Genomic DNA, 25,111 nt, shown 5'->3' on the forward strand with positions numbered 1-25,111 from the left:
ATGCTGTTGGTGGGAATGTAAATTGGTGCAGTCATGATAAAAAAACAGTATGGAGGGTCCTCAAAAAATTAAAACAGAACTGCCATAACATACAGCAATCCCACTTCTAGGTATTTATCCAGAGGAATTTAAATCAGTATCTCAAAGAGATATCATCACTTTCATGTTCACTGCAACATTATTCATAATCGCCAAGATATGGGAACAATCCAAACCCAAATGTCCATCGACAGACGAATGGATAATGAAAATGTGTGTGTGTGTGTGTGTGACAGTGGAATATTATTCATCCTTAAAAAAGAAGAAAATCCTGCAATATATGACAACATGGATGAAACTTGGGGACATTATACTAAGAGATATAAGCCAGTCTAAGAAAGACAAATACTGTATGATTCCATTTCATTTATATGAGGAATCTTGAAACAGTCAAACTTCATAAAGCAGTGAATAGAATGGCAGTCACAAGGGGCTGGGAGGAGGATGAATTGGGGAGTTGTATAAAGTTTCAGTCATGCAAGATGAATAAATCCTAGACATGTCCTATATAACATAGTGCCTACAGTTAAAAACACAGTATTGTGTACTTACACAGTTGTTAAGAGGGTAAATCTCATGTTAAGCATTCTTACTACAAAACAAAACAAAAACAAAAAAAGGACCACAAGAAAAATTTTGGAAGTGATGGATATGCTTATTACCTTGATTGTGGTGACAGTATCATGAATGTATGCATATGTCCAAACTAATCAAATTGTATACATTATTCATGTGCAGGATTTTTGTATATCAATTATACTTTTTAAAAAAACATAAAGAAAAATAGAGAATATCAAGGAAACCAAAAGCAGGTTCTGTGAAACGATCAACAACATTGACAAACCTTTACCTATTGACAAACCTGTAATTTACCTAGACTGATCAAAAATAAAGGAGAGAAAAAAATAAAATAAAGGAAAGAACAATCAAATTACTAAAAAAAGGGGGGGGGATGGAAACAGGGCTATTACTACTGACTTTCCAGGAAAAAAAAAAAAAAGAATTATAAGGGAATACTATGAAAACATCTGTGTCAAAAATTAAATAATTTAGAAGAAAATGCACAAATTCCTAAAATGGTACAAACTATAATAACAAAAATGTTTTAAGAAGAAATAGGAAATCTGATTAGGCCCATAACAAGTAAAGAGACAGAATTAGTAATTAAATAAACTTCCCACAAAGCAAAGCTCAGAACCAGGTAGCTTCAACTGTGAGTTCTTCCAAAGAATAATCAATCCTTCATAAACTCTTCCAACAAATAGAATAGAAAAGACCATTTCCAAAATCATTCCCTGAGGCTAGTATTAATGATACAAAATATAGATAAAGTTATCACAAGAAAAGGGAATTACACTATTAAACCTATGATTACAAATGCAAAATACTAGCAAACCAATCTTACAACATGTAAAACAATTACAGAGCAAGTAATAGTTGCATTCTGAAAAACAGAATTTGAGAACCACTAATCTGGTAGACAGATTAGTATGGGAGCTAATCCCATCTCTGTTAAACCTACACTGGGTTGCCTTTTTTGTTCAAAGTAATGTTCAATTTTCATAAAAAAAAGGTCAAATCTGGTCATTGTGCCACATATAATTTGGGGAAAATACATGAAAATTTTTACTTTATTTTAAAGTACATTTAACAGGAGATTATTAATAATAACCAGATCCCAATCATTTTTGTAACTGTAATACTAAAAACTAGATCACTTACTGTTATACTACTTATAACATCAAAAGAATTGGCGTTAAATTTCCTTTCTTACCTATTCTACTATTTTTAAATTTTAAAAGTTAATATATGCCTAGTATAAAATATTGATTTTTAGAAATTTTGTGATTTGTTTTAAAATTTTGAGATTATATGTCCATTGCCTAAATTTGAGGGCCACAATTCATATGATGGAGTCAAATTACCCCAATTAACAATTATGTCCTCTTCCAAGCCATGCACCCCTCCCAAGAAGTAACAATTTTAATTTGATCTGAGATAAATCATAAAGTAACAATAAAATATTATGATGTTTTTGAAAAACATAAAACTTTAATATTCCACCAATTCCTGGAACTTTGAGATTTTCTTTTAGCTCTTCCACTATAATACAAGGCTAAATGTGTTTGATCCTGATTTCCTCTGAAGAACTGCAGTCAGTCATTTGGTTCATTTCAGGGCGTATTTTAATTCTAGATTAATGTCACATATTTTGACATGGTTTGTCCCTTACATTTCTATATAACTTTATTAAAAATATAATCAATAAAATTCTCCCTCACTGAACTTGGGACCCATTAATTCACCAATAACTGTTTTAACGAGATAATTTTTATTTTGTCGACAATAAATGATATTGTTAATAAGAAACAAACAAAAGCCTACATATACAATGATTTTAAAACTGGGAATGATCAAATATTAATAAGCATACATATAACCTACGTTCTCAACACAAATATTATTGTGAGGATCTGATTTGTAAAGCTGGTGGGAAGAATTTATAATTTAAGCAGTGTATAAGATATCTTGTCCATCTTCTCCCTTAACATGTAAATTTAGAAATTTTTCTAATGTGACCTAAAATAATAATTAAGCATTGTATTCTCTTTTCATCTCAAATCTATACTACTGTTATTAGTTGCTATTGTTATTAAATCTTAAGATACACAAATGCATACTTAATCTGCAGTTTTAATCAACCATGACACCTTAAATAAAAATGAATTTTCTGCTTGAATCAATGTTTCACTTTTAGAAATTAACAGATAGAATAAAATTAGAAGTGAAAAAGTCTATTAATTATAACTTTTTTAATTGAAAGGACAGTAAATCTCAACAAACAGAAAGCTGACAGACAAAATTTATAAATTTGATATCATCAGCCTTAGCTTTGTATAGATCAGATAGCATTTCAAGGAAAATTGATTGACCTTCATTATTTGTTCTAATTTTAGCTGATAATGCTTATAAATTTATGGCAATGTCAATACATGAAATTTCTCATCAAAATAGAAGTTCATGTTGAAGAAAATTACATATTTCCCTTAAGGCTGGATATGGCTAATTGCAACGAATTTATACCAAAACAACAACTTACTTGAAATCACCCGCAGTATGGAAAGGATTTTTAACCATCAATGTCAATTCCATCCATTTATAACATGGGGAATTGCACTGTATAGTGTCCTAAGGTAAAATAAATAAATAAATAAATAAATAAATAAATGGTAAGAACAAAAAAGAATAATCAGAATTCTAAAATATATATTTAAAGTATCTAAAAACCTGTCCATTTAAATATTACGACATTAATTTATGAAAGTCCCCCTTTTCCCATAGTGTACTGCTAAAATCTGAGAAAGAATAAAAATAGATTTCACTTCATCACCAATCCATGGTACTGTGCTAACAACTGATCTCCCTGTCACATCAGTGTCTCCCAAATTGATTTCCTTAAAATATGTTAATAAGTGAGCATGATTTCACATTTACAAATTAAATAGTTATATATATACCTAATACATAACGAAGAGGTAGGTGTGTGCACACACAGATGTGTGAGTGCACGAATATCTGTGTATGAGTGTGTGAGTGTGTAACGCCTGTGTTTACAATGAGGTGGCTACACTGACATATTTGTATTATAATAAAAGCACGGATATGAAATTTAAAGTTCAAATTACCCAAAGGATATCCATAGAAAACAGATTCTAGGAATTCTACATTTTCAGACTTGATCATGTTCTTATCTTCTTTAATGACTCATTATTATCCAATCTGCCTCCTGGTGACTAAGACCATGAGTAGGCAGATGAACAAGTAAACAGAGACCTCATGAGCTTTAAGTGTCAGCTTTTCTGGCCCAGAGCCACGTTGATGACAGGCTAAAACCATCCATGTCTCTTAGATACACGTGGCAAAGCAATGTTTTGTTTCGGACAATTTGTGTGAGAGGGTTGGGAAGTGTAAGAGTTCATTATTCAGGAGACAATCAGAAGATCACACACAATACACATCTCAGTGACAACCAATGGCTGCTTCCTGTTCCCGGCATCATTATCTAATAAGCCAGTCTGTCCATGTGAACATCTTAATGCTCTCCTCACACAACTGGCCATTACTAGAGTCATTCTCTTTACTTCCTACTCATGTCACTGCACACTTAAAATTCTTTATAACTCATATGGAAATCCGGCAACATAATAAATTTACTTCTTCTGTACTATAGATGCCTGGTAGAAAATGATATTTAGACAAAATAACGACTACAAAGAGTCAACCATAGCAATGTCACAACCATTTTATAGAAATTTTGAAACTCCTTCTCCCCCATCTTTTGAGATAAAAAAAGAACCCTGGAACATCATCACCTCTCAATAAATGCCAATCTTAGTATTATTTTTACAATGGATTCGATCGGCAGGACACTCCAGATAAATTGATGAATGTTTGTACCAGAGAAGAGAAACATTTTCTTTGCCATGTAAACCACCAATCCTTCATTCAAACAAAAACAGACACAGGCCAGGTTCTGCTTTAACTTAAATCACAAGTCTCCATGGCAGAAGAGCACGTAAGTTACTGTGTATAATGAACAACTCCTTCAAGAAAAGCACAAATGTATAGTAATCCTAAAACTATGACCTTAAAGGAATACTTAATACAAGTCCTTTCAAATCCTATTATGAAATTGGAGACTTATTTCTACAGAATGAGAATCATAGTAAGAATATCATTCATGGAAGGCAAAAATGGAGCAAATGTTAAGTACACACACGATCTCCACGAACAAGAGCTGCCAGGAGATAAAACTTGGAAGAACAGCTGTTCTTGGAATACTCCATGACCTGAGAAGAGAAGCGAAGACATACAAAATCGGTAAAATTTACTTACAATGGCTTTAAAATTGCGGACTTTACCCTTAAGAGTAAAAGTCAATGTAGTGCCTCCTGTTGATTTCGCAGATTTTGAAAGTAATATTAATGAAGCTTCAGCAGGATAGAGGAAGCGACTGGTGAATTTCACAGTGACAGTAATTTCGTCTCTATTTAATAAAAGAAAAAAGAAAAATATTTTATTGAAAAAGACAATTAACATGCATCTATTCATTGTAGCTTATGTGCCCAGTGCCTACACTCTGCAATATATTCACTTATACAATAAAATTAAAGACTGTTGCAGACCTCACGAAGCCTACAATCTAGTTATTGTCATCAGTTAAAACATCTTGATCCATCCTCTTTGGAGAAATGTCTATTCAGGTCTTCTGCCCATTTTTTAATCAGATTGTTTGGGTTTTTTGGTGTTAAGTTATATGAATTCCTTACATATTTTGATATAAACCCCTTATCAACAGACATATAAAAAGATGCTGGATATCACTAAGCATCAGGGAAATGTAAATTACAACCACAAGATATCACCTCACACTGTCAGACTGGCCATCAAAAATAAATCAACAAATAAAAAGTGTCGGCGAGGATGTGGAGAAAAGGGAACCCTTGTGGACTGTTGGTGGGATTATAAATTGGTGCAACAACTATGGAAAACAGTATGGAGGTTCCTCAAAAAATTGAAAATAGAACTACCATATGCCCAGAAATTCCTTTCGTGGGTATTTATCCAAAGAAATCCAAAACACTAATTCAAAAAGATATATGCACCCTATGTTCACTGCAGCATTGTTTAAAGTAGCCAAGATATGGACGCAACCTAAATGTCCACTGATAGACAAATGGATAAAGAAGAAAAGTTGGTACATATATGTAACGGAATATTACTCAGCCATAAAAAGAATGAAATCTTGCCATCTGCAACAACACGGATGGACCCAGAGAGTACTGTGGTAAGTGAAATAAGACAGACAGAGAAAGACAAATACCATATGATTTCACTTATGTTTCGAATCTAAAAAAATAAATAAATGAAGAAAACAGAAACTCATAAATACAGAGAACAAATTGATGGTCACCAGATAGAAGAGCGTTATGGTGATGGGTGAAAAAGGTGAAAGGGACTAAAAAGTACAAATTTCCAGTTATAAAAATAGTCACAGGGATGTTAAGTACAGCATAGAGAATATAGTCAATAGTATTGAAATAACTATGTATGGTGTCAGATGGGTACTAGATTTATTGGAGTGATCACTTCATAAGATATAATCACTGTGTTTTAATGTCTAATTACTCTGTTTTACACCTGAAACTAACATAATATTGTATGTCAACTGTAATTGGAAATAAATTAATTTTAAAAAGAAAATATCTCGATCCACTCTGTAAGATCTAAACTTAACTTCCAAATGTACATATAATCTACCAAATATTGGGTTTTCTAATAGGTAGTCTCAGAAAATCACATATGTATTTTTACGTGACTTTCGCAGGACATTCTGTGCTATGGTTTAGGCAAATTCTTAGTCATGTAACTGGTTTTTGTCACATAGGAAAAAAATGAGAAAGACTAACAATTCAAAAAATTACTTAAAGGTGTGGTTGAAAATAAAATTCAAATCTCAAATCAACCTAATGGTATCTAAGTAGCATGATTTTTACTAGCAAGACATAAATAATTAAAAGCAGGAAGAAAGAAAATATGTCCATTTCCTTAATCTTCAACTTGGTCTAAAACACAGTAAAAAGGCAGAGTCGATGGTCTTGGAGGAAATTTCGTTTCCTGGTTTGAAGGCGAATGACTGTTCAATGGCATCCTGGCAACCTTGCATGACAACACATACACCACATATGCCAGGCTTAACTATTGTGGATGTAATCTTGGCAAAAAGCCCGGTGATCCTCCTGTAACCTAAGAGCCTGGGGGCTCAAGACGCACTGCTCCAAAAACATTTCTCACTTGCCTCTCTATGGCCCCTGAGAGGCTATCCCCAGACAGTTTCTCACTGCCTCCTAGATTCTGATGAGGTCGTAGGCTTGCTACCTAGTCCCCTTCACGGTAGAGTTACAGGCTATAAAACTACCGTGTTTCCCCGAAAATAAAACCTAGCTGGACAATCAGCTCTAATGAGTCTTTTGGAGCAAAAATTAATATAAGACCCGGTATTATATTATATTATAGACCGGTATTATATATTATGTTATATTATATTATATTATATTATATTATATTATATTATATTATATTATATTATATTTATTATATTATATTATATTATACCTGGTCTTATAGTAAAATAAGACCATGTTTTATATTAATTTTTGCTCCAAAAGACGCATTAGAGCTGATGGTCCGGCTAGGTCTTATTTTCGGGGAAACACGGTAATGAACTCTCTAAATAAGCAATGGTTTTCATTGTTTCTTTACTGGCTGAAATTTTTCAGCCTTGCCTTGTCACAAGGGAGATAAATCTTGGGGAAACTTTACCCTTGCTTTTGCTCTGGTTTTTAGCACAGTTAGCATTATACATCAAACCACAGTTATTCTTAGTACAAACTATCACCTATCGCCTTTCCTTAGGATACATATTTGGGAATGGAGATGGGAATAGACACTCCCAACTTCAAACTTTGGCTCAACTTCCCTAGAACTTTTGAAAAATTACTGTTGAATGGGTGAATTTAGGGAGCAGCAAAGTAAAGTGAATGGGGGACTTGCAAATCAATAGAAATGTTCTCAAAATTGCCTTTTAGAGAAAATTACAGCTCACATCTAGCAGGAGTGAGGATGCTTTTTATTCAGATATGTCATCACTAATCACCTCAATTTGTGCAAAAGGATGTCTTCTTGGCTATTATGAAAAAGCTCATGGACTTGAACTTAAGTGACTACAAAGAATATCTGACCTTGAGATCTTTTTCGAAGTGTAATCGGCTCAAACTCTGTTAAAATACTTGTGAGTGATTTAGGATTTTTCTAGATATTCTAAAATTTATCATTAGATAAAACCATTCATTCATTCAATTAATATTTATAGAGAATTTATAACGTTCCAGGCACTGTGGAGGTTTTGGGGATACAGTAATTAGAAAAAAACATACTATTCCTGATCTCCTGGATCTTACATTTTATAGGACATGATAGACATTAATTATGTTGTCACAAAATAAATGCGAAAATTACGAAGTATATACGTGCTATAAAGTGGTACGGGAGCACATAATGGGGAGCATGATGTAAGTTTGAAGGGTCAGAAGAGGTGATACGGTAAGTGGGATGCAAAGGATGAGAACGAGTTAGCTAGAATGAGCAGGGAAGGAAAGAAGGCACCCAAGGCCCCTGATAGAAGGAACTATGATGTGTTTGGAGAACGAGTGGTGCTGAAACTTAGAGAGGAAGGTTGTTAGTGATGCAAGATAAAGCCAAGAGTCAGCCATGAAAAGCCCCATGGACCATGCCGAGATACTCAGTTTATATCATAATGGTGATGGAAGCTGTAGGAAAATTTTAAGCAGAAGAATAACATGACCAAATTTGCATTTTAAAAAATCATTGCCATTCTAACATAGGGGATGAATTGCAGAGACGCCTTTAAGGAGTCTACTGTCGCAGTTCAGTTTAAAAATGATGGTGCATTAAATTACGATGGAAGAAGTGGGTAAGAGGAAAAGATGACAAATTTAAGATACATTAGGTAAACTCAATAGCACTAGGTAATGAATCACACCTCCATGGAAGGTGATGAAAAAAGATTTTCAAAAATGACCATAGTCTAAAAAACAGGCACTTAGTAAATGAATTTATACATTCATTTACTATATGAATCTATACATTCATTTACTATAGTTAAGTCCCATGAAACACAATGTAAAATACAGTATCCCTTTCATGAGGCCAATGGCTGGTTCTAGGACCATGAAGATTTTAGCACCTCTTGAGTATAGATATTTCTTTTCCAAATTCTGTAGTCATACTGAAGCATGTAAGTGCCCAGGATTCCTTCCTGAATGTGTTACAAAGTCAGAATCAAATGGGTGGTCTACCCAGGTCTTGTTTTAGGTCTCCAGATATGTATATAACTAATTATGGGTTTTACCTTAATTTTCTTTTCTTTTTTTTTTTAAAGTTTATTGGGGTGAAAATTGTTAGTAAAGTTTCATAGGTTTCAGGTGTACAATTCTGTGATACATCATTTATATGTTACCTTAATTTTCTTACCTTTTATTTTCTTTTTGTTCCAACTGCCTCCCCCTCATTAAAAAAAAACATCCCTCATATTACATGTACCTCATAAACTACTTCAATTGGCTTTCAGAAAAGATGGAGAATATGTAACACATCAATGTCAGTGCCCATATGGCTCAAAAAGAATGCGGGGAAAAAAAGAAACAAACAAGCAAAAGAAACAGAATGATTTTTTTCAAAGTATACTTTCACATTTATGACAGCCACTCTATGGTTATAGCTAAATTTAGTCATCAAGTTAGATGGAGAAATAAACACATTTGTTTATATGCTTGTATAGCTGTTTAATCTTTCTATGTAAATGGTATCTCTGGAAATTTAAAACCACAGCTGGCAGAAAGAGCCGTTATTAATTGTGATTTAGACAGAATCTAAGACAGAATGTGATATATATAGATAATTATATAATATCTGATAATGACAAAGTTATAGATCGTTTTTGCTTAAGAAAACAAAATAGTTTTTGAATCTTATTCGTAAAAACCAGACACTATGAAATTAGTCTAGCTAAAGAGATACTTAAAGAACCACCTAATAATAGCATTCAAGCCTACAAAATAAAACGCATCCAGAAAAGTATATAATTGTTTTCTATATACATTGAGAATTAAGCATTATATATTCTGGGAAACCTTCTGTGTTTTCCCCAAGAACATTTAGGTGGCTTCTTGTCTCCATGTTCCTCTAGTTCTGTATACACATCACAAATAAAACAATTATCAAATTATATCCTCATTGAGTATTTACTTGCATGGCACTCTGCTGGATTGATATGTTTTCACCCATGAATCAGCAGCACTTTGAATTTAGGGAGGCGGGGGTGGGGGGGGAGCAAATACGTATGGATTGCTTCTTGTAAGTTCCAGTTAAAGTACTAGGTGTTTTACCTAGATAACTACATTGATTACTGACAACACTGTGGGTAAATATTTGATCCATGTTTTCCAAAACAGAACAATAAAGTTGGATCCTAGAGTTTGAACATGTCAGTATCAAAGCCCAGCACGTAACTGTTAAACGCCATGACAGAAGGGTTCTAGGTCACAATGATGCCTGAAACTCTGATTCATTGCTTCTAAGAGAAATTTCATTAAAATGATAATAAGGGAATTTTTTTAAAAAAAAGCTACTGGAGGAAGCCATCAACGAGCATCTGCACAGAGGCTAATAAACAAAGATGCCATGTAGCCTCCCGGAGAAGCCGTTTCCAGAAATGTCTATTTGCATGGAGGGCAAAATGGGGTTCAGGGAAAACCTACTCTTCCTAAGGCCCATATAGAATGTCAGGCAACTGGGCATGAAAACAGAATGGTTTTCACCCTAAACTGAAATCTGCCGATTGAGAAACTTGAGCATACACAGACTCACAATTTAGTTCTGTATTGCCATATGATTATATATAAATGGATAAACAAGTATCACAAGTCAGGAGAGTAAATCCTTCAACATGAAACACTGAAACAAAGGGAAACAAACATAACAACTGACCTCAAAGAAAGTAAAAATAATATAGGTAATAGATGAGAATGTTATAGTCAGAGACATTTATGAAAACATTATGACCCCAGTTTAAGATCATGATGCTATGAAATAAGGCTACTCAATGAAAAAGAAAGTGTTCTTATAAATATATGAGATTATCTATCTATTTATCTATCTATCTATCATCTATCTACTATCTATCTATCTATCTATCTATCTATCTATCTATCTATCATCTATCTACCATCTATTCATACACAATGACTATGAATGGATAGAGAAAAATGACAACACTGGGGGTATCTTTTACGCATGATTATTAGTCTTTCACTATTTTCTTTATACTTTCATAGTTTCTAAGTTTTCTACAATGAGCACATAGAACTTTTATAATTAGAAACTATATATAATATGTATTATTTTATATAAAAATTTAGCACACACTACTTCCAGTTTCCTGCAGGATAGAGAAATGTACTACATAAACAACTTATTGTCTCATCTCTATGGCCAACATGTATGAAACATAAACTAAAATGTATACACAAATGAGCTGCTTTATGTTGTGAGAAATTTTTAACAAAATTGGTGAGGAATCTCAGCAACATATGAATAATTTATGTGTGTGTGAGTGATATACATATCTCAGTTGAAAACAAATCCAGGTCACTTTTTTTATAATTATAATACACATTAAATCTCTTGGGCTGATACGTTCAATGAAGTAAAATTAAACACACAACAAAAATGCTTACCTTGGATAAACTGTCACAGTATTTCCTGTTTGGGAGAGGGAGAAATCATCGGCATCTCTTCCAATAATTGTAGCATTATACACTAAGGTTTTCCATTTTGTATTTTTCAGTAGAATCTATTTTGCAGAACAAGAGAATATAAATAAGATAATGCGTTTTTAAAACATACAACTTAACATTTCTTATTTTTATCAAAGAGAATTATACATTTTAATCATGAACATATCTGCTCCTAATGTACACTAACTGGAGAAAAGCAGACTTCATATTTGAAGACAGCATATATATCGTTTAGCAGAAGTAGGCAGGGAGAAGGAGCTTTTAAGCAAGGAAATGAGATGTGAAAACACCTGATCATCAAAGATTTGAAGTCAAGAGTTAGCAACTGAATTTTATTCTTACTTCAAAGGGACACCTTTGGAGAATTTTAAACATAGAACTTACATAATCCAATTTACAAAAAGGATATTCTGGCTGCTCATGTAGAAAGTTATATGGAGTGTAGGTTTAAAATTAGAGGTCCAGGCTGGAAATGATAGTGACCTTGTTTACAAGCAATACCAGTATAGCTAGGGTTTGGCTATCCCTTCCTTCCTGGTGCTGAGACACAGCGAATATTAGAAAATGAGTTTCTTAATTTTCAGAGAGTATTCCACGAAAAAATGTGAGTATACAAGTGTTTATGTAAAATATATTGGGGATTCAAAAAAAAAAAACCACACAACTTAGGAAGACACAACGTTACCATGGAATGTACTGACCCAAAGGAGGGAGAAGACCTGAGGGAAACGGATGGTTAGCCAAATTAGAGTCAAAAAACGGTGACTGTACTTAGGCAGTCCAGGAACTATAGTCACAGATATTTGAAGAGTTAATAATTAGCATTATGTGTGGTTGTAGTGCATCATAAGGAATATGGTAGAGATTTTTTGAAAGATAAAATGAACAACTTTCATATTTCAGTGAAAACTTTGGTAACTACCAGAACAAGTATGTGTTGCTGAAGAGGTTCTACGTTCAGTTGCCCCAAGGATTTGGGGGTCTCATGTTGCTCACTTACTTACAGATATCAGTTATAATGGGAGCAAGACTACTCTAGCATGTTACTTTTATTGTACATATGTATGTAAATATGCATGTATGCACCGAAAGAATTAATTAACAGTCCATGTGATTTTAAGTCCCAGAGAGCTAATTTCCATTTCTGAAAGGAAATGTTAAAAATAATAGATTCACTGTGCACTAGTATTGGTTTATCGTCCTGGAACTTCCATAAACAGCCCTAAGACCTTAAGGAAGCCATTCATTCTCATTATGTCATGTCATATATGTATGACACAATGGCACTGGGCTCATCTGTGGTCAGATTATTCCACCCAATGTTAGGCTTTCATGGAGGGATGGTGAGTGGTAGATGAAGAGAAGGGAAAGCTGTTCAAGGGAAGGAAAGATAGCTTTGGAGTGGCAACTCCCATTTTGCAATGACAGTCATTCTTTAACTATGATGCTTCTTTGTAATGTTTCAAAAGGGGGTGGTAAGACTTCAATAGGTTTAAATAATGTCTCAAAAAAAATCACTGCATGCTACATTTTTTCATTGATCACTATATGGTTTAATGGTTTCAGTATTCTGTTTCTATGAGTAACATACAGCTTCAGAAATACTTTTTAAATTATAGTAGCCATTTCTTGAGATTGTTCTTTATTCTGGAAGGTTGAGAGGGTTGATAAGAATGACATGTTATGACTTAGGCACTGGCAGTTATGGTGTTGATGCACAGGAGCAAACTATGTCTAAGATTCTCAGCAACTTCCAAATTAGTGATTTTTCTCAAATGAAATTTTAAATTAAAGCTTGTTGCCACTGATGTTTTATTTTGCATTTATATTTAATTTTTATTGTTTCTTTCAAAAGATGCACCTTACATTGGTGAAAAATTAAAGCTGTGTCTGCAGAATGCCATCTATAACCATAAGGCATGAACAATATTTCTAGTAAAGAGTTAAAAATGGAAAGAAATCATGTTTCCATTTTAATATGCTTTAATTGGATTTTAACATCACAATTAAAGTTTATGTTTAAATGCGAGCTTATGTTATTAACTACTTTTTTGAAATAACAACAATTAAATGGCATAAAAAGTACAAACATCGGGGCAGAATTAGAAAATTAGAGAACAGTTAGTTATTAACTGTAACAAATCACTGCTTAATCTAATTCAGACTCCTATCTTCCGCAGGCTTAAGCAAAACATTTCAAACTCTTCAGAAATTTTATTTTGAAGTCAGAAGTCCTCTCCAATATAATTACAGCTCTAGGCCCTTGCATATCATTGCAGTTAGGGAATTATCATAGTAAATACTGTTTTAAAAAAATTCTCTAACGTGGTTTATATCTCTTTTTCTCACAAAAAAGGGACAGGAATAAATTTAAATACAAGGGATTATAACTCAATATTTGCTAACAAAAAATCAGAAGGAGTGACTTTCCTTTCCCTTTAAATTAAGCCCTTTACACTTTAAGTGAAGAACCTGAGTTTTTCCTGATTTTTAACTAAATCCTTAACCAACCATTGCTCATGTTGTCACAGAGGATACAGTTATTTTTTCAAAGAGGTTGCAACTACAAATCAAACATCACCAGGACATATATTTTGAAGACCAAATATGGACAAGTTTTGCATTGGAAGAATAAAATTACCCTCCACCTATGAATATAAGGAATACATAAAACAGCCTGAAGAAAAGAAATAAACATGATCTCACCAAAACAGTACAATAACTTTTGTACAGAGTAAGATTCTATCAGCCCATAGTGTCCTGAGAAAGAAGCAAGGAGACCACCTATAAATCTTGTTGAAGATTTTATGAAAATGAGTAGAAAACACAACCCTTGATACAGATAAGCAATTGAAAATTGTATGGTAGAAGGTATTTCACAAGTGTTCATATGAGAGAAATTGTTGCAAAAAACAGAAGAGAAAGGTAAGTACCATATGATTTCACTTATTTGCGGAATCTAAAGAAAAGAATAACTGAATGAACTAATCAGAAACAGTTTTGGAGACAAAGAGGAAAAACTGAGGGTTGCTAGATGGGCAAGGGGGGTGAGGGTGGGGGGGAGGGTGAGGGGATTGGAGGGCAGTCGGTGACCACAGGATGGCCACGGGGCTTGAAAATTAATCTGGGGAACGTAATTTAGTGGTTACCAGAGGGTAAGGGGGTTGGGAGGTGGGAGATGAGGGTAAGGGGGATCAAATATATGGTGATGGAAGGAGAACTGACTCTGGGTGGTGAACACACAATGTCATTTATAGATGATGTGATACAGAATTGCACACCTGAAATCTATGTAATTTTACTAACAATTGTCACCCCAATAAATTTAAAAAAAAAAAAAACGATTTTCATAGAACACTAAGAAAAAAAAAACAAAAAAAAAAAGAAACAAACAGAGGTCAGTGATCCCTGACAAGATATTTCTCAAAGAGAACACTTGCAAAATATGGATGCATTTATATATATTTGTTATGGTCCCAAGACTCAAAATTTCATTTTCAATTTTATCTGAACATTAAAAAATGCACTGTTATACATTTAGCAGCTCTGCCATACAGAAAATCCTTTAGTGGGAATTAGGTGTTCCTGGTCAGGAGCACTTCCATTATTGCTTCCCTTTCTATATCCTCACTTGAACAACATCCATCTGGATGTGTAAACTGTTCTCTAAAGGAAAGCCAAGCACATTCAGACCACATGTTTTCACTTACACTGTCAATCCTCTAGTGCATGAAATAGATCTCAAGTGGCCTTGAAGGATGAGACCTTCCAATGTGCTCAACTTTGATCCTCCACGTCCCCAAACCCCATTCCGCAAATGAAGGAGTCATCATTTCACTGTAGGTAGTGATTATTATGAAGCAAAAATTGCCCCTTTCACTCTGTTATACTGTTGGTTTAGAAGGAGCAACACTCGCTAAGGCTTATTTGTTATCATATTGATACTTCTGTTAATTTTAAGTTGGAAAAGAAATATCTAAAACCCCTCTTAAGTGTTTAACTCCATGTATACCTTGGCCCGAAACAGAGTCTTACCGATTGCATTACGGTGTCATGTAGAGTACACTCAAAGGTGATCACCTTCCTGGGGAGAAATGTAGGAAGTCTTTCATACATATAGACACAAAGCATGAGCAACAGGATTGGATTAGGGTCACAGATGTCAGAGGCCTAATGTCAAAGAAGAGAAATATAAATTAGAGGATATACAGATAAAATACATAACTAGAGCTAAAGCATAATATATCGATTGTTGAAATATTTCAAAACTTTTTTAAATGTTACTGATTGACAGTAACACTGAAATGTAGACATAGCAAATATTGCTGTGAATGTGAAGAACTTGACCTAAGTGTTAAAAGATGAATGAGATGTGTTCTAAGGATAACAATGATCTCAGAGCCTCAGACTCCATAAAAGCTAGTCAGAGGTCAGAAAAGTACTATGCACTAGAAATACTATGCACTATGTACTATGCACTAGAGTACTATGCACTGGAAATACTGACTAATGTGACTGAGACATCATCCCTGAGTTAAAGTATCATAGAATGCAGTCAAAGAAAACTTGAGAAGTAGACAAACTCCTTAGGTAAGAGACGCCAAGAGATTTCCAAGCAAAATCCCAAGGGAGGAGACAGCACATGAGATGACCTTGAAAACTGCTTGGATTTTAAGTAGGTTGTGTGTGGTGTGAGGAAAACGGTATATTCTATCAGAAAGACAAAGAACTGCAGGGCAACGAACGACATAGGGGAGTATAGTGTTCATTTGACAGAAGTACAATTTGAAGTACATAAGGTGAGAAGGCACAAGTTAGATGAAAAAAGACTAAGAAGTGCCAGGGCCACGTTGTGGAGGGCATGGATGCCAGGGTGAGAGAAAGAACACAACAGTGGCAATTCACGCAGTCAGCAGTGGGTACTTGGGGAAATCCTTCTCCCAGAACAGACACATTATAGTAAGGCAGAAAATGTAATTATACTGATAAGCAAGATAAATTAGTGATGGCTGTTGAAATATATTTGAGATAAAATCCAGACTACAGGGGAATCACAGCAGAGACCCTCAACATAGCCAGAATGTACACTGAAGCTAAAAAGCAGAGTCAGGAGCAGAAGAAAAGATTCTTTCTATCAGTTTATGTAGTACCTCCGATCTCCTAGAACAAGGTGGAGGTAAAGAGGGAGAATTAATTATTCATGGCAAAAAAGGACTGGGATTGGTCTGAGGCAAGGATTCAAACATGTAGAACAAGCAACTCAGTCATTGTCAATGTACAGGGAGCTCGCTACACTTCCATAAAAGAAGATCTACTATGACTTAATGGCACACAGTCAAGTTAGCAACTGCAAAGGAGCTGGGCCAGGCCTGAAAATGCAAATAGTGCAAGAGCCGAGGATATCTAATGTGTTACAGTAGTCTGCCCTTATCTGTGGTTTCCTTTCCCATAGTATCAGTTACCCACGGTTGACTGCAGTTTGCAAATATTAGAAGGGAAATTCCAGAAATAATTCGTAAGTTTTAAATTGTGCACTGTTCTCAGTAGCTTGATGAAATCTCCCTCCATCCTGCCCGGGATGTGAATCATCCCTTTGTCCAGTGTCTCCATGCTGTATACATCACGTGCCATTTAGTAACTTAGCAGCCGTCTCAGTTACCAGATCAACTGCCACAGTATACAGTGCCTAAATCCAAGTCACCTTCATTTTACTTACTAATGGCTCCAAAGCACAAGAGTAGTGATGCTGGCAATTCAGAGATTCCAAAGAGAAGCAGTAAAGTGTGTCCTTTAACAGAAAGGTAAAAGTTCTAAACCAGAAAAGGAAAGAAATAAAAACAGTATGCTGAGGTTGCTAAGATCTACTGTAAGAACGAATCTTCTGTGCAATTGTTAAGAGAAACACAGAAATCCATGCTAGTTTGCTAAGACCACACTGATACAACTTTCCTTACAGTATATTATTATAATTGTTCTGTTTTATTATGTTATTATTGTTTATCTCTTACTATGCCTAATTTATAAACTTTATCCTAAGTATGTATGCATACGTAGAGGAAACAAAACGTAATACATAGTATATAGAGTGTTCAGGCATCTGCAGTTTCAGACATCCCCTGGAGGTCTTTGGAGCATATCTCCTGCAGATAAGGGGGGACTACTGCAAGTGGAACGAAGGCACTTTACTCTGAAATCTGGCAGCAGTTACCAGAGAATAACGATAGCCCATTTGATCACCTGCTAGTCCACATTTCCAAAAAACATTCTTTTCCTTCTTTGGAAGAAGAGAAGGGTTTCTTCTTCCTTGTTTTGTCAATAAGCAGTAAGGCTTACCAATAAAGGTACCGGGGGAGGAGACTCTTAATAAAAAATAAGGGACCTAGCCTGCCTCAGTAGAGTAGAAAGATGCTACTTAGGATGATTTGAGGACAACTAAGAAATAGACCAAACTTGCAAGGTTTCTCATCAGTATTCTGTGGTCCCACATTTCTTCAAGAAGGACAATGGTAATCAACAGATGTAGGAAAATTAATTAAGAACAAACGAAAAAATGAAACACAGAGTTTAATTCCCACAAAGGGAAGAATAGCACCCTGATGGGCCCTGTGGGATGGGCTGGTCTATGGGTGTGATCCAAAGGGAATTTCCTTTATGTGAATTCTACACTTTATATGTCTAGGGTGCTGGGAAAGGTGTTTGTTGGGGAAAAGGGAACACTAGTGGCAAAACACTCTGGGCTCAAGTGTGAGATCAATAAAAGTCTCTTGAACACTGTTTCAATGACTACAACATAAAAGATATAGACAGCAACATAAAACTATTCCAAAAGCTCACCTTTGAAATTCAAATCATATCAGATAAAAAAATGTTTATCTTAATGGAAAAATATATGTAAGGACAAAGATACTAAACTGAAAAACCAGAGAAGAGAGCATTCTTAGCTTTCTTTATGATAAATTTCAATGAAAATAATTTAAATTACAATTTACACTTTAGTGTAAAGTACACAATTACACTTTAGTCAATCCTAGGCTTAAAAATTAAGAATTAAGTTAGGTTTCCTTAAAACAAGATTTTCATGTGCAGTACCTTTCAAAGACATCATCATTACTTTCTCTCTGTATAGGTCTAACCAAGAAGAACTTCAATTATCCATTTTTACTTTTAATGACAGCATTTCCTACTGGACTAACAAAAGATAGGGAATTTAACAAACGAACAAAAATTCATAATAGAGAAAAATGCTGGAGTAGAAATCTGGTAAACTAAATCTTTGAATCTGTTTCAGTTTTGTTCATTCGTTTATTTTGTTCTTTAGATTCCACATATAAGTGAGATCATACGGTATTGCCTATGTCTATGTTTCTAATCCCAAATTTCAACTAAGGCAACATAGTCACACATTCTTCTTAATGTATGTCATTTGTGCAGATTTGTTAAAAAAGAGGCAACAGGGCCAAAGTAGAGTCAGTCTTTTATGCGAAGTCAACAAAATGAGACTTAATATTAACTTAATTATAGTTGCAGCTTCTCCCAGGAATGTAATCTTAACCAGTCAGTCTGGAATTTCCTAGTGAGTTCATCTGCCTGATAGACCCCTGCCATCCCCCAAAGAAAGGTGACCGTGCCTGAAATAATCCGCTGTTTGCTAGTCACTTCCTCGTCCTGCCTCCTTCTGCCTATAAAAACCTATTTTGTATAGTTCCATGGAGCTTCTTCCCAGTTGTTAAACGCATGCTGCCCAATTCATGAATCATTGCATAAAGCCAACTAGATCTTTAAATTGATTCGGTTGAATTTTGTTTTAACATGTTCTATATGCTGTTTATGCCATATCCTCTGAGAAAACACCTTCCTCTCTTACTACAACCAATCCGAATCCAATCCATCCTTCAAAAACCCACATAAGTCCTGCCTCCTCCACAAAGTCTTTCGCGGACCAATCTAGATCACACTGATCTCTTCTTCCTTTATGTGAATTCTACACTTTATATTTTTGTACACATTGACAATTAAATGAGAATATTATTTATCATTTAACATGCATGTATCTTGATAAATCAATGAGTTTCTATATTCTTCAAAATCAGGAATCATTTGTTATACTATTTCATTACTCTAAAGTAACAAAGGGCTCAAAAATGTTAAGCATACAACATATTTTTGATTATTGCTATCGAAGACTTAATTTAAAAAGATAGATGGAATTGTAACTTGGAGGTCCAAATGTAATAAAAATGTATATTGTCATTGTGATCTCTACATGAGAATTTAAGCCAAAGTGAAATGTTTTGTTTTTTGCTACTAAATTAGAAAACGATAATACAATATATTCAAACAACTCTGCTCCTGTAATTTATTCTTAGAGCTCAGTAAGGTTAATAAAGCATTCATTCTTAGAGTTTTAAGAAAACTGGACCCATCACTAGAACTTTCTTATTATGTATAGTTGGATGTACATAATTATACACATTTAACAATATCCAGAATCTCTGAAGTTCTATTTCAATTTCCACATTTTTAGCAAAAGACCGTTTCAATGTAGATTTAAAATTTGTGAAGAAAGGAATATTATAAAGGAGTCAACTAACATTTTTCCAAAGAGGACATACTAATGGTCAACAGGTATATGAAAAGATGCTCAACATCACTAATCATGAGGGAAATGCAAATCAAAACCACAATGAGATACCACCTCACCCCAGTCAGAATGGCTATTATCAAAAAGACAAGAAATAACAACTGTTGGAGAGGATGCAGAGAAAAGGGAATCCTTGTACACTGTTGGTAGGAATGTAAATTAGTGTAGCCACTATGGAAAACACTACGGAGGCTCCTCTAAAACTTAAAAACAGAACTATCACATGATCCAGCAATCCCACTTCTAGGTATATACACAAATGAAATGAAATTAGTATCTTGCAGATATCTGTACTCCCATGTTCATTTCAGTGTTATTCACAATAGCCAAGATATGGAAAAAACCTAGGTATCTGTGAACAGATGAATGGATAAAGAAAATGTGGTACATACTTACAATGGAATATCATTTAGTCACAAAAAAAGAAGAAAATCCTGCCATTTGTGACAACATGGATGAACCTGGAGGACATTATGCTACGTGACATAAGCCAGACATAGAAAGACAACTTTTGTATCATTTCAATTATATGTGGAATCTAAAAAGTCAAACTCAGAACCAGCAAGTAGAACGATGTTTTCCAGGAGATGGGGATGCGGGAAATGGGGAGTTGTACGTCAGAGGGTAGAAACTTTTGGTTCTAGGATGAATCAGTTTTGGGGATGTACAACGTAACATGGTCATTATAGTTAATAGTGTTGTATAGTTGAAATTTGCTGAGAGAATAGATCTTGAGTTTTCTCACCACACACAAAAAATGATAACTACATGAGGTGATGGGTACGTTAATTAACTTGACTGTGGTAATCATTTCACATTATAGATTCATGTATATATATGACATGATGATATTGCATACCTATACAAATATCACATCATACAAAGTAAATACAGATAATTTTTATTTGCCAATCATACCGAATAAAGTTGGGAAATAAGTAAGAAAAGAAAAAACCTATAAAATATTTATAGGATGTGTGATAGAAAGGTACCCACCTGTATGCCCACGCTAAAGCCAATTTCACGAAGACCAGTCACAATAATCATTGAATTGTGTAAACTGTGTTCCGAACTTGTTGGGTGTGTGTACATATTTACAAAATGAGTCTCAATCTGGAAAAGACAACAATCAAACCTTTCAGTAATTGAATAAAAATGACTGCTTTTGAACTGTTCTCTGTAGTTCAGCAAAGAATTGCTTAAAGATTAACATTTGTTAGTAGTAGATTACTGTAGTCAAAATACAATAAATAAAAAGGAAATGTTAGACATGCAGATTCAGGTGTTACTTAAATCCAAACATTTGAAAGAATCGGTTTGCAGAAAATACTTTGTGAGTTTTAATTACTAAGTTCTTTCAAATAACAGAAAACCAGTCTGCATGAAAGTAACTCTTACCAAAAATGGACAATAGGCCCCCAACAGTGTGGCTAAAACAAGGCCATCTGAAAGGTCTTTGTCAAAATTTACTATCCATCTCTCAGAGGGCATATCATCTGTATCACCTGTTCCAAAAAAGAGAGCAAATATAACATTAGTATTACTTTTCTAAAAAGATTATCTTATGAAAACTTGAGCAACAGTCAAAAGAAACATTTGCCTTTGTTTGGAAAAGACAAATCCTATTACTGTGGTAATAAAAACAAAATTTAAACCTCAGAAGCTTAACACCAGGAAATACATTTGGAAGGTTTTATAAGCAACTGCAAGCTGTTGCCTTTATTTCTTATTGGCATCACTTTGACGAATATACTACCATGTAGCACTAGAAGAAAAATCGAGGATTTCCAAATTACTTCTTCTGTTGATTACCCTGGAGTTTAAATGTTTGATCATGAGCATCAACATGGGTAAGGAGATTCAGAAGACATGGGTGACTTGTAACTCTAAAGTTTTAGTGCCAGTTTCCCGATTTGTTGCAGAAACTCTCCACATGTAGGGCAAATATATGAAAGGGATTGGAGACTTATGGCTTAAAGGAATCAGAATTGACCTACAAAAGATCACACAAGGTGGAGGAGAAATACAAGGCATTCTCAGTCATGGAAATTACTACGCTGAGACTAAAACAAAAAGTGAAAGTATGTGGATATTTAGTAAATATCTGAAACACTGTCCTATATTAGGGAGGTAGGGAAGGTGATTTCAACATCGGAAATCACTGCGATGTTCAATGGAACATTTCCTTTTTAAAAACTTTTCCAAAAGAGCCTACATTCTTAATGGTTTGAGATGATTTCTTGTCTGAAAACGAGGGGGGAAATTGGTGCTCTTCATAAATCTTGATTCCCATTTTTTTGTGAAGAGGAAACCATGATAGATATGTTCATGACGTGTACTAATTTCATAAACTAGCATTGTTTTACATCTGGAAATGGAACTCTAAGTTTTCTCTGGAACCACAGATGTCCTGGCTACTTCACGGAAAAAGTGTCCGGTACTTTTTCATCTGAGATGCTACAACACTGAAAGTTTCTATAGGATTTCTATAGCATATCATTGCAAAATCCATCTAGCAAACAAAGATCACTAGGATTTTACAACTAATACATAGCAAACAACATTCTGCACTAATTTTCAAACTATTTTTTCCTGATAGAAACGTCTAAATAACTGTACATTTGATACAAGATGTGATACAATCAAAGAAATGATTTTAAAATGCATATTTCTAGTTGACTGAATAATTACAACTTAAATGTGCTTCTCTTAACGTATATTTACCACTCATGGCTTTTAATAAAAGGGTCTCACTTTTGTCGCCAATAGTCATTTTTCTACGAACTGGAAGCAATACTAATTGGAATCTGAAAAAAGCAATCTACTAGCCTTTTAAGTTGATAGTCAATCAGTCAGCAGTGGATGTAGAACATGTCCTCTAAATATCCCATCCTCATCTTCTACAAGCATTAGAGAAGAGACAGAAATATCCCTAAAGCAGTTTAACATCTTGTGGACGAAAGATCACACCCATAACAAGAAAACGACTAATGAAAAATGTCCTAACTAGAAGCTAATGAATAGATAACAATATAGCAAAAACTATGTGTGATATTGTTAATATCAACTCCACCGACTGCAATTCGGCATCACAGGATTCATTATGACCTTCCCCCCTTTCTTTATTTCTAACGTTTTTCGTCAACACTTAAAAACCTAGCTGTCATGATCTACAACGTATTTACTTATCTGTTCAAACTTAGTATACATATAGAGTACTTTCAGAATTGTAAAACCATACTCCTGCAAGAAAGTAATGTGCATGTATAGTTCTTATTGTCTTTAGCTCTTTTTTTAAGAGTTAAATTTGATTTTTTTTTAGATTTTTATGAAAATATAGCTAACATACAATATTATATTAGTTTCAGGTGTACATCATAGTTATTCAATAGTACCCACCTGGCACTATACATTTATTACCACATTATTGATTACATTCCCTATACTTCACATCCCCATGACTATTATGTAACTACCGATTTCTATTTCTTTCTTTCTTTTTTTAATTTATTGGGGTGACAATTATTAGTAAAATTACATAGATTTCAGGTGAACAATTCTGTATTACATCATCTATAAATCCCATTGTGTGTTCACCACCCAGAGTCAGTTCTCCTTCCATCACCATATATTTGATCCCCCTTACCCTCATCTCCCACACCCCACCCCCTTTACCCTCTGGTAACCACTAAACTATTGTCCGTGTCTATGAGCTTTTGTTTCTCATTTGTTTGTCTTGTTCTTTTGTTGTTTTTCGTTTATATACCACATATCAGTGAAATCAATATGGTTCTCTGCTTTTTCTGTCTGACTTAATTCGCTTAGCATTATATTCTCAAGATGCATCCATGTTGTCACAAATGTTCCTCTTTCATCTTTTCTTACCGCCGAATAGTATTCCATTGTGTATATATACCACAACTTCTTTATCCATTCATCTATCGAAGGACATTTTGGTTCTTTCCATGTCTTGGCCACCGTAAACAAAACTGCAATGAACATTGGAGCACATGTGTCTTTATGGATAAATGTTTTCAGATTTATTGGGTAGATACCCAGGAGAGGGATTGCTGGGTCATATGGTAATTCTATTCCTAATTGTTTCAGGAACCTCCACACTACCTTCCATAACAGCTGCACCAGTCTGCATTCCCACCAACAATGTATGAGGGTTCCTTTTTCTCCACAGCCTCTCCAACACTTGTTACTATTTGTCTTGCTGATGATAGCCATTCTGACTAGGACGAGGTGATATCTCATTGTGGTTTTTTATTGGCATTTCTCTGATGATTGGTGATGTTGAGCATTTTTTCATATGTCTATTGGCCATTTGTATGTCCTCTTTGGAGAAACGTCACTTCAGGTCCTCTGCCCATTTTTCAATTAGGTTGTTTGTTTTTTTCTTGTTGAGTTTCATGAGTTCCTTCTATGTTTTAGATATTAGCCCCTTATTGGATGCACTGTTTGCAAAAATCTTCTCCCAATCAGTTGGTTGCCTCTTTATTTTGTCGATGGTTTCTTTTGCTGTGCAGAGGCTTTTGAGTTTCATATAGTCCCATTCATTTATTTTAGCTTTTACTTCCATTGCCTTTGGAGTCAAATTCATAAAATGCTCTTTGAACCCAAGGTCCATAAGTTTAGTATCTATGTTTTCTTCTATGCAGTTTATTGTGTCAGGTCTTATGCTTAAGTCTTTGGTCCATTTTCAATTAATTTTAGTACATGGTGACAGATAGCAGTCCAGTTTCATTCTTTTGCACGTGGCTATCCAATCCTCCCAGCACCATTTATTGAAGAGGCTGTCTTTCCTCCATTGTATGTTTTTAGCTTCTTTGTCAAAAATTATCTGTCCATATTTATGTGGTTTTTATTTCTGGGTTCTCAATTCTATTCCATTGGTCTATGTGTCTGTTTTTCTGACAATACCATGCTGTTTTGATTACTGTAGCCCTGTAGTACAAGCTAAAGTCAGGGAGTGTGAGACCTCCAGTAT

General features: G+C 34.4%; 1 protein-coding gene across 1 annotated transcript in view; it reads right to left on the bottom strand.

The window, feature by feature from the left end:
• The window catches only part of CFAP47 (cilia and flagella associated protein 47), a 374,965-nt gene that overhangs the window by 169,474 nt on the left and 180,380 nt on the right, over positions 1 to 25,111 (bottom strand). Inside the window, exons 34-39 of the mRNA XM_033099951.1 lie at positions 21,517 to 21,623; positions 21,115 to 21,231; positions 15,513 to 15,647; positions 11,418 to 11,533; positions 4,936 to 5,086; positions 3,140 to 3,228 (exon numbers count right to left, since the gene is read on the bottom strand). Coding sequence (XP_032955842.1) covers positions 3,140 to 3,228; positions 4,936 to 5,086; positions 11,418 to 11,533; positions 15,513 to 15,647; positions 21,115 to 21,231; positions 21,517 to 21,623 — 715 coding nt within the window. The remainder of the gene's footprint in view (positions 1 to 3,139; positions 3,229 to 4,935; positions 5,087 to 11,417; positions 11,534 to 15,512; positions 15,648 to 21,114; positions 21,232 to 21,516; positions 21,624 to 25,111) is intronic.

The sequence above is a fragment of the Rhinolophus ferrumequinum genome, chromosome X (genome assembly GCF_004115265.2).
Source record: "Rhinolophus ferrumequinum isolate MPI-CBG mRhiFer1 chromosome X, mRhiFer1_v1.p, whole genome shotgun sequence".
NCBI classification, from domain to species: Eukaryota; Metazoa; Chordata; class Mammalia; order Chiroptera; family Rhinolophidae; genus Rhinolophus; species Rhinolophus ferrumequinum.